At 41.2% G+C, this 11144-nt stretch overlaps 1 protein-coding gene across 2 annotated transcripts in view; it reads left to right on the top strand.

The window, feature by feature from the left end:
• The window catches only part of FYTTD1 (forty-two-three domain containing 1), a 41507-nt gene extending 31570 nt beyond the window's left edge, over nucleotides 1-9937 (top strand). Inside the window, exons 5-9 of one of the 2 annotated variants that reach the window (XM_073626546.1) lie at nucleotides 306-399; nucleotides 2921-2982; nucleotides 4804-4878; nucleotides 4993-5104; nucleotides 5207-9937. In XM_073626546.1, coding sequence (XP_073482647.1) covers nucleotides 306-399; nucleotides 2921-2982; nucleotides 4804-4878; nucleotides 4993-5104; nucleotides 5207-5302 — 439 coding nt within the window. In that variant the 3' untranslated portion in view covers nucleotides 5303-9937. Of the gene's footprint in view, nucleotides 1-302; nucleotides 400-2920; nucleotides 2983-4803; nucleotides 4879-4992; nucleotides 5105-5206 lie in introns of both variants that reach the window. The other variant, XM_073626545.1, reaches the window with a different exon arrangement.
• The last annotated feature ends 1207 nt before the right edge of the window (nucleotides 9938-11144 follow it).

The raw sequence follows: 11144 nt of genomic DNA, 5'->3' as shown, positions 1-11144 counted from the left end.
AGCTGTACAGGCTTCTCTTCTGTACTAAAATTACTTACAGGCTGCTGGAAGGTTTTTAGGGAGCTATGCACACCTTGCTGGCCCCAGCTGCTTGCATAAGGAACCACAAAGAACCATTAATGTCAGTGGGTCTAAAATAACATATGTAATGAAAATGGCTAGGTTTTTTTTTAAAAAATGTAAGGAGAAGGACCCAGAGAAGGCAAACTATAGGCAGATTTAAACCTCAGCTTTAGGATTCAGATTTTTTCTTAATAATCTTTTTGTGTGTGGTTTTTTTTTTTTTTTTTTTTACACTGCAGTAGTTATGCTCAAGCTTCTACTTTTAGAAGAGGACTGAGGACAAATCAACAAAGAGACCAACGACAAGCAACATATTTCCAGAAGCGAGGCCTAAAGGTAATGACTTACACAAAAACTCCAAAGTCTAAATATTTGTCAAGTAACAGCTAGTGTTATCTAACATAATTGTAGATGTTGTACTAGAAATAAAGGCAAAAATAGAAAATCAGAAATTTTGTCTGATCTGATGGCAGATAATAGAGCATCCCCCTTTCAAATTACAGACCATGATACAGAATATCTTAATTGCAGTAATCATCTTTAGGTTGGGTTCACATTGTTGAGGCCCTGTGATCCGCGTTTTGTAGCGGCATGGCAGCTCATTCATTTGAATAGGCTGCCGTGCCTCCTGAAATGCAGGAAAAGGTCCCTGCATCATTTCTGGAATCGCAGCTTGCATGGAACCACAAGTGCAGTGCGGTTTCCAGTGCGTGCTGCCTGCCTTTAGGATTTTTGTCACCCGCACGCATCCAGCATATTTTTCTGTGTGTGTCTGCAGTTGCGAACCCATAGCAGAAGCCACCAGGACAAATGTGAACCTAGTCTTGTGTAAGATCGTTTAAATAAACTACACATACTGGGGAAAATTTTACCCATCCCCATTTCCAGCATACCTCAGTTTTTGTAGAAAAGAACTACTAATGGCATGAAGCAAAGGGTGGCAAGTACAAAAATCTAATTTTCCTCTTCTCTGAGGGGCAAGGAAGTACCATGCTGTCAGGATATCCAAAAGCAGTCAACTGAGGGGAGTTGGGAAACACCTGTAGCAGGCTCAGTGATAGGAGGACTACCTAAGGACCAACATTCATACCTGAAACTAGATAAGGCCGAACCCCTGCATATATAAAACTTATTTTTTTTAAAGTTTTGGGCCCCCTTTAGGGTTTTACTGCTCTGTAGGACTCTAAATAGAGTGGGTAAGGAAGTGAGTGAGAATCTCTAGTGGCAGCACAGGCAGAATTTTTTTTTTTTTTTTTTTTTTTTTTCATAGTACATTCTAGCTTTTTATTGCTGTCCCTCTCCATTTCATATTATTTCTCGCTTCCCGTCTGGAAGTAAGGGAGAGTCTGCTGTCCAGGTCAGCAGAAAAGCAAGTGAGAAATCTGTTATGGAGTCTGTTGGCAACAAAACCTGACTTGAGTTCTAACCCTTCCCCCCCACTTTGTCCAAAACTAAAAAAAAAAAGTTTTGGCTGGATAACACTTAAAATTGTCTTAATTTCTCTTATAAATGGGGATGCAATCTATTGTCCCAACTATTTCATCATTACTTCACATTAGCTTCTTATATCCAGGACATTGTCGATAAATAGCCAAACAATGGCTTCCTGGATGTAGGAGGGTTATATATGCGGCCTTGCACACATGCTTGTGCGCTCCCTCTAAGACACGCAGCGGTTCGCACTGTAATTGCTGTGTCCTTTGGACACAGCGAATCAAAGATCAGGATACAAGGCCTAGGAAATTGGCCCTATACCATGTGATTGTTGTGACCGATCACGCTTCACTAAAGTAATGCAGTGTTTCTATGTTGACATTGTACTGCTGTGGCTAGTGATCTTGTACAGTGACTGGCTGCTCTGATATTAGTGTAAGTCAGTACAGCCAGCCATTGATCAATAACCACAGCAGTACATTGTCACCAGACTAGTGCAACCAAACAGTGTCGCTGATCACCACCACACCAGTCCCAATGTTGCATAATAGTGCAGCCAGTCAGTGTCCCCAGTTGCCACCGCACCAGTAACCGTGTCGCCCAGAAATAATGTTCCTGATTGCTGCCACATCAGACCAGTGCAGCCAGCAACAGTGTTCCTGATCACTGCCACACCAGTCCCAGTGTCACCAGGCCAGTGTAAGGCATCAACAGTTCCTGATCGACACCATTCCAGTCTTGGTGTCTCTAGACAAGTGTAACCCATTATCCGTTTTCCTGAGCAATGCCACTCCAGTGACATCACCAGAGCAAGTGCAGCTAGCAACAATGTTCCTAATCATACAGAATACTGATCCTTGCTTAAAGTGCATGTAAACCCGATTCATGAAATTTTGAGCTGGGCACATATATCTGTAGTGTTTTCTTATCTCTCTCCAAAGCAATGAGTCGTGTGGCTTTCTCTTGCTCGGTAGCTCTGTTATCAGCCTTATCACTTCTGACAAGTTCTCAAAGACGGGAGCCTGTAGTTTGTATCCTGGGAGGTTGCTTTAAATAGATTAGCAGAGTGCTGCACGATTCACAGGAGAGCTCTGCAAGTCTGCCTATATGGAGTGTGTGCCTTTCCTCCAGTCAGCGGTCTCCCCATGTAATCCAAGCTACACTGACTGCAGAATGAGGAAGTAAAAATCTCTTAACACAATGTAAGAATTCTAAAGAATATAGAAGGGGGAAGCGAGCAGATATACATGTAAAAACCTGGGTAGGGAGATTTGTTTCAACTCTGTGTACCATCTGAGGCTGTTCACTTCACTGGGTATATGTAAGGGTTTACATCCACTTTAAATGAAAATACTAGAGAGGTTTTCCTTATGCTTTTGTATATTCCCGTGGGTTCAGACCAATGCTTTATATATTCCTGTAGGTTCAGGCTACTATGGACATGGAGCAGCTTGAAGAGTTTCCAGAACTAAAGAGGGCTCATCCGTGAGTATCTAGCACTATACAGCTCCTTTAGCACTTGCTTAAACCACACAGAAGGCTCAGTAGTGCATTAAACCTGTTTTTTGAGGTTTTGATAGAACTTTAGCCTGTACATACTGTAAGATGTTTGTTGCAGAAGAGGAAAAGTTGATGCATATTCTGTAGAAAATGTTTTATTTGTCTGTATAAAAGTGCTGTGCCCTTCTACACAGGCAGACAACCGTGTTGCCACTGGTATTCTATTGTACAGCCATCGATTGGCTCTGTGTCAAATGCAAATCGGTTCAAATAGGGCTTCCAACACTCAAACTTTTTGATACCCAAGTCTACACCTATACGAAGGGTCATGTTTTGCTGGCACGAGGATGCATAGGTGTTCCTTGCATCTGCATGCAGGCAGTCTGATTCTTGTAAATAAATTGAAAGAACCGTGCTACGGAGCCTAATTAAGAAACAGACTGATAGCTGCACTAATAACACACCAATATCCGTGTACAAACTCAAAATATAATATAAAAGAGTGCGCTTACAATCTATACAAACAGGTGATGTTAAATAAATTTGCATAACACAAAATATATTGAAATATAGCAGACAAATGCATAAATAAAAAATACAGCAAACAATTGCATAATCAAAAACGTATGTGAGGTGAAAATTTCTCTAGTCATATATGATACGACCTGTGAAATATATGTAAACGTGAGAAATCAACCAATACAATTCAAAAATTGTGTATGTTATTGAAAAGAGTGAATCTAAAAATTATGTGAAAATTGTAACTCCAGTCCATGAAGTGAAACAATATGAGAAAAGTTCATCAGTGTGAGGAACCATCATCCACCTTCCATAGACCCATCATCCATATGAATAGACAAAAGGAAAGAGGGATAAAAAAGTGATATGACTCCACTTGCGGTGAATCCAAAAAGTTAAAGGTGGACCCTTACCCTCGGTGATGGACCCCCTATTAGCGAGGTCTAACGAGCGTGCAGACTTCGCCCTCTGCAGGGACCATGTAGAGAAGATATGGTGAAGGTATCTGCAGCAGCTGACAGATCCAGCGTCTCCGGTCCGGGCTGGTCCAAGTCTTGAACCTGGAGGGGGGAGAAGCGCTCACTTTGGTGGTTCGCTGTAATGACACACACTGCAGGGAAAGCAGGCTCCTCTCAGCTATGTAGCCTACAGTTTTTCTTTCTTTGTGTACTGTAAAAATAATGCTCCTAAACGCTCCTGAAAGCTACTAAAATGCTACTAATAGCCGGCACAAAAACACTTCATTTTTTTGAGTTTATTAAAAATACTAGTGTGCATGGAGCCATAATGGTAAAATCCATTTTGATTCCAGGTTTTTAGACTAGAAAGGTTCAAAGGGAGTTACGGTAAGGCTCGGTTCACACATGGGCGGCACGACTTGCAGGTCGCCTCAGCGAGGCGACCTGCAAACGACTGCCGGGGCGACTTGCGAGACGACTTCTGCATAGAAGTCTATGCAAGTCGCCCCAAGTCGCCCCCAAAGTAATACAGGAACCTTTTTCTAAGTCGGAGCGACTTGCGTCGCTCCGATTAGAACGGTTCCATAGCACAGAACGGGAGGCGACTTGTCAGGCGACTAGGTCGCCTGACAAGTCGCCCCAGTGTGAACCGAGGCTAACTTGTTTATGCCGAGTAGTATAGGTTAGGGAAGAGCAATTGTTTTTCAGTTGCTACAGTTGTTTTGTGTCAGTGAGCATTGGTGTTTACTTTATGCTGTATTTAGTTTCCCTTTGTACATGCTCAGAAACGAGCAAGAACATGTTGTAGCAAATTCTATTTTTCTTCTAGTTGGAGGACATCTATGAACAGCAGTGGCATTCTGACGGTATCAATCGATAATCCTACTGCAGCTTTGTTACCTAGGTTTGTGTTTTTAGATATAAAGACTATAAATCATCTATCCCCTTCTCCTTTTTTTTTTTTTTTTTTTTTTAATGCAGATTTTGGACTTACCTAAGTTTGATTTTTATTCTATAGTACAAGGTTGCCTCGACCCACACTGCCTTTTTTGTTGAAAAAGGAGGGTTCAGAACCCAAGATCCCCAAAGGAGTCCCTTTAGACTTTGATATAAACAGCGTTGTAAAACAGGTATGTCATTACATGAGTACAGACTCTTACTTGCTGTGTTGCTTTCAAGTATAAAAAAAAGTCCTTACTGTTTTTTGTTTTTTTTTTCTTCTTGTTTTCTAGACGGGGATCACATTAAATGAACGTTTCAAGATTCTAAAAGAACAAAGACTGTCTCAGTCTATGAGCAAAGGCAGCAGATTTGTGACTGTAGGATGAGGCCTCTTTTGTGCCTAGGATCGTTTTGTGTTTACGTTCCTGTTTTTTGTTTTTTCACTTGGCTTTAACAGCAGAGACGAAGACTTGTGTCTCCTATGCTGAGGATGCGGCTCCTCCGTTCCTTATTTTTTGAGATAAACGAAGTGGGAAAACTTTTGTATTGTTTTTACTGTAAAATACACAAAGGAACATTTGACCATAGAGAAGTGAAGCGTGACTTGGAATTGTTAGCTCAGGTTCTCTTCTAAGGTTTTTCTGAAGACCCAAGATGAGTACAGAGTTACATAGTCACTACTTTTGTTTTGACGGACATAAATATTTCCATACTAAGATGTAGAATTTGGTTTTTTTTTTTTCCCCTTATTGTTATTGTACAGTTTTAATGTACAGTTTTATTTATGCTTTATACCGGTGCCCCACCTAACGGATGATGATTGATGGCTAAAATGGCTCCTAAAAACAAGGCAAGACATTGTTCAACATAAATATGGTTTCATCCGCATGAAGAGCTTCAGTAGAAGTCATTTTACTGCATTTCTATTCCTCATTAAAACGGGGGTAATGTCCACTGAGTGCTTCTGGCACTCTCTCAGCTGCATTTGTTGGGTCCAGTTTAACTGTCTTTGACATCCTGTTGCCAACCCTATTTGAAGAATAAAGGTATTTGCGGTGTTCTTGTTCAGAGCCAAAGCACAGCTCTGATTTAGATAACCTTTTGGAGTGTTAAGAATACCGCAAATAAGAAGAATACTGCAAAATACAGCGTAGCATTTGTGAAATTCTGAAAGATTTGTTAACAAAAGTGTGTCATTGGGATGTTTTTTTTTTTTTTTTTTTTTTTTCCTGCCTGAGCTGAGGTTCTAGGCTTGCAGCTCCCCTATGGAAGATACTTTCCATAACGTTTGTTCAAAATGTTGAATGACCCTTTTGCTATAATTGTTCAATTCAGTTGAGGAAACAATGTTGTATACCTTATCTTTTCTTTTCTTTTACAAAATAAAAGGTTATGCACAACTGATTGCACTGCGCATGAGTTTACAGTTTACCATTTACAGTACAGCTCTCACGTTACATCACAGCGCCCTTTACATTAGAGTGCCCCTTTTTACATTGCAGCCCCTTTTACATCACAGGCATCCCTTTAAATAACAGTGCCCCACTTTACATCGAACCCCCCCTTAACATTACTCTCCCCCTGTTTACATCACAGTGCACCACTTTAAAGTCTTCCTCTTTACATAGCAACCTCCCCCTTACATATTATTGTCCCTCTTTGCATCACAGAGCCCTTTCTCAGTACAGCCCTCCCATTATATTGCAGTTCTCACCCTTTTATGGAGCACCTTTTGCATCACCGTCTCCCTTTTAGAATGAAGTCCCCTCTTCAGTAACAGGCCCCCTTTCATATTGGAACCTCCTTCTTTACATCTCAGACCCCCATTTGCATGGCAGTCCACGCTTTTATGGCAGCCCCTTTCGCATCACAGTCCCTCCCTTTTATATCACAGCGTACCCCTTTTTAAATCAGTCTTCCTCTTTATGTAGCTACCCCCCCCCCCCCTTTTTACATTACAGTGCCCCTCCTTGCATCACAGCTCCCTTTTACAATACAGCCCTCTATTTACATCACAGTTCCCCTTTACAACACAGCGCCCTTCTTTTACATTACAACCACCCCGTTTAAAATACAGGGTCCCTTTAGAACATGGCACTCCCTTAACATTACAGCCACTTTCCTTTATGTCAAGCCCCCACTTTATATCACAGGCACCTTTGCGTCACAATCCCCCCATTTACATCACAGTCCACCCCTTTAAATCAGTTTTCTACATTATATTGCAACCTCCCTTTACATCACAGTGCCCCTCTATACACCACGCCTCCTCTTTACATTGCAGTCTCCCCCCTCCCCTTTACAAACCTGCTTTCTTCTTTACATCACAGCTCCCCTTTTCAGTACAGCCCCTTTTTACATCACAGCACACCTCTTTACAACACAGCACCCTTTTTGCATTGCAGTACTCCCATTTGCATTGCAGCCCTTCCTTTTTATCTCACAGGCTTGCCTTTACGTTACAGCACCCCATTTTATATGAAGCCCCCACTTTACATCACAGAATCCTCGATTTTATTGCAGTCCCCTTAACAGCACAGCTTTCCTTCCTCTACATTAGTGTTCTCAGTCCCTCTCCCCCCCCCCCCCTTTTTCCTTTAAATCACACCCCCTTCCCCCTTTCCAGTCCTACCTTACATAACAGGGCAGGGAATGGGAGGTGCGACAAGCCTGGTTTATATGGTGTACATAATGTATTTTATTGAGATGATATTACGTGCATCTGGAAAGTATTCACAGTGCTTCACTTTTTACACACGTTTAGTCTTATTTTCATAATGGATTCAATTCAGTTTTTTTTTTCAAAATTCTACAAGCAATACCCCATAATGACAACCTGAAAGAAGTTTGTTTGAAATCTTTGCAAATTTATTACAAATTAAAAATGAAGAAAATCACATGTACAAAAATATTCACAGCCTTTACTCAATACTTTGTTGAAGCACCTTTGGCACCAATTGCAGCCTATTTTTGGGCAGTTTCTCCCATTCTTCTTTGCAGGACCTTTCAAGCTCCAACAGGTTGCATGGGGAGCATCAGTGAACAGCCATTTTCAGATCTCTCCAGAGATGTTAAATCAGGTTCAAGTCTGGGCTCTGGCTAAGCCACTCAAGGACATTCACAGAGTTGTCCTATAGACACCTCCTTTGTTATCTTGGCTGTGTGCTTAGGGTCGTTGTCCTGTTGGAAAATGAACCTTCGTCCCAGTCTGAGATTCAGAGTACTTTGGAGCAGGTTTTCATCAAGGATGTCTCTGTACATTGCAACATTCATCTTTTTCTCGATCCTGACTAGTCTCCCAGTTCCTGCCGCTGAAAAACATCCCCACAGCATCACGGTGCCACCACCATGCTTCACTGTTGGGATGGTATTGACAAGGTGATGAGCGGTGCCTGGTTTCCTCTAGACATGACGCCTGCCATTCAGGCCAAAGAGTTCAATCTTTGTTTCATCAGACCAGATACTTTTGTTTCTCATGGTCAGAGTGCTTCAGGTGCCTTTTGGCAAACTGTAGGCGGGCTGTGCCCTTTACTGAGAAGTGGCACAATGTTTCCCACTTTACCATACAGGCATGATTGGTGGAGTGCTGTAGAGATGGTTATTCTTCTGGAAGGTTCTCCTCTCTCCACAGAGAAATGCTGGAGCTCTGTCATTGACCATTGGGTTCTTGGTCACCTCCCTGACTAAGGCCCTTCTCCCCCAAACGCTCAGTTTGGCCGGACGGCCCGCTCTAGTAAGAGGCCTGGTGGTTTTTTTTACAATACAATCCTGTCTCGGGTTTACAGACAATTCCTTTGGACTTTATGGCTTGGTTTGTGCTCTGACATGCACTGTTAACTGTGGGACCTTATATTGACAGGTGTGTGCTTTTCTAAATCATGTAAAATCAACTGAATTTACCACAAGTTGTAAAAACATCTCAAGGATGTCAGTGGAAACAAGATGCACCTGAGCTGTCATGGCAAATGCTGTGAATACTTATTTACATGTGAATTTTTTTTTTTTTATAAATTTGCAGATTAAAAACTTTTCACGTTGTCATTATGGGGTATTGTTTGTAGAATTTTTAGGAATATAATTAATTTAATCCATTTTGGAATAAGGCTGTAACATAACAATGTGGAAAAAGTGAAGTGTTGTGAATACTTTCCAGATGCGCAGTTTCTTTTAAAAGCTTTAGTCCCCATTCACACCCCATGTTTCCCAATGATACTGTTCATATCTGTCCAACTTGGTCACAGCGACTTTAAAGTAGCTCCTATACTACTTTGGTCTGACCTTCATGTGACTTGAGGGCCATAGACTTCAGTGTAAACGAGATGTTTCTCATTTCTCTTTGTTGTAAAAACAAATTTATATCAAAGATCCATAGAGTATAATTACATAATCTGAGTTTACAAGCTCGTTAAGTTACTTTTTTTTTTTTTTTTACCACTTCAGCAAACTCTGTCGACAGACTTATTCAACTTTACGTCCATTTACTGTCTCCATCTCGACTTCACATCATTGTGGTGTTTTTCCAAAACGTTATTCATTATTCAGTTTCTTCTATTGTCAAACTGTTCAAAATGTAATATTAAAATCTTAGTCAATAGCGTTACCCTCTATCTAACTTTCAACGCTTCAATTCTTTCCCTGCCCACTTCTCCCCCACCCGCCCCCTTCACTACCCCATAGGGTTTGTTCTCGACCCTCTTTCTTTTTTCTGGTCCTACTTGGGCCCTGCTGCCCTCCCTCATCCTTTCTAGGTATTTCTCCAATGTTTTAAATTCTTTCCATCTTCCCCAGATACTGTTGTATTTTCCAGGTTGCCCTTTTTCTCTACTGCATAAGTATTCCATTCTACTATAGTATTCTATTAGTTCAAACCATTCCTTTGCGTCTGTTTTTTCTGTGCTTAACCACTTCTTTGGTATTAGTCCTTTTTGTGGCATTCAACAATATTGGAGTTAATGTTTTCCTATAATGCTTATTTGAAACTTTTGATTCATGAAATAAACACGTCTGCAGGCTGTTGGTTATCTTTTCTCCAGTTATCTCTTATATATTCCAGGATTTCCTGCCAGTATTCCTTAATTTTTGGGCATTCCCACCAGATGTGTGTCATTGTACCCCTCTGTTTACATTCCCTCCAACACTGGGGGGATTTATCCTGTTGGTATTTATGGATTTTGTCTGGTGTCGCATACCATCTTACCAAGAACTTATAGTTAATCTCTATTGTGTTTATATCCGTTACGTACTTGTATACTGCTCCTATCATTCTCTCAACTTGTTGTTCCTCTAATTTCGTACCTATTTCTTTTTCCAATTTCCCTATATAGGGGGGTGTCTTTTGTCCTTCCAAGTCTGTCAATATTCCATACACTTTTGATATCCCATTTTTCAGTGGGGTTTTTATACCTGACTTGGTTAAATTGATGATAGGTAACTCCTATCTTCATACTGATTAGTGGTTCCAAATTACTAACTACTGCAGTAGGAAACAGGCACAAAAGATACGCTCAGCATCTTTCCAAATAACTGTTCTGTTTTATTATGACGCATTTGAAGGTTTTTATACACATAATTACGTAGGTATCACGTTAATAATACAGTTGTACGTTTATGGTAACAAGGGGTGTTACATAGGCAGGCTAATTCTAATCAGGACTCGAAAGAATGTAAACATGTACTGAAAACATTATTAGTGCCGTGTGCACAGTGAGGGCAGTGTGCAATACATACAAAATAGAATACAATTACCGTATATACTCGAGAATAAGTCGAGTTTTTAAGCACATTTTTTTGTGCTGAAAGTGCCCCCCTCGACTTATACTCGAGTCAAGCACTTTTCTGCAGCAAAAAATTTCATTTTCCGAACCAACTTTGGGGCCCCCGTATCTCAGGGCCACTTGGTGCTAGTAACCCCAAATTTGGTGTGCAAACCCAGTGGAACTGGTACCACAACATATCCAAAGATGGAGTTCCTAGCACTAAGTGGCCTCGAGATACAGGGCCCCAAATTCGGTTCGGAAAATGTCATTCTCTGCTACAGAAAAGTGCTTGACATTTTCTGAACCGATTTTTGGGGCCCTGTATCTCGGGGCCACTTGGTGCTAGAAACCCCTTTGGGTATTTGGATATTTTATGGTGCTAGTTCCACTGGGTTTGCACACCAAATTTGGGGTTCTTGGCACTAAGTGGCCCCAAGATACGGGGCCCCAAATTCAGTCAACTGTGTCCATC

This window comes from Aquarana catesbeiana, linkage group LG04 (genome assembly GCF_042186555.1).
Source record: "Aquarana catesbeiana isolate 2022-GZ linkage group LG04, ASM4218655v1, whole genome shotgun sequence".
NCBI classification, from domain to species: Eukaryota; Metazoa; Chordata; class Amphibia; order Anura; family Ranidae; genus Aquarana; species Aquarana catesbeiana.
Note: the sequence above shows the minus strand (reverse complement) of the source record. Positions and strands in the feature narration are given on the sequence as shown.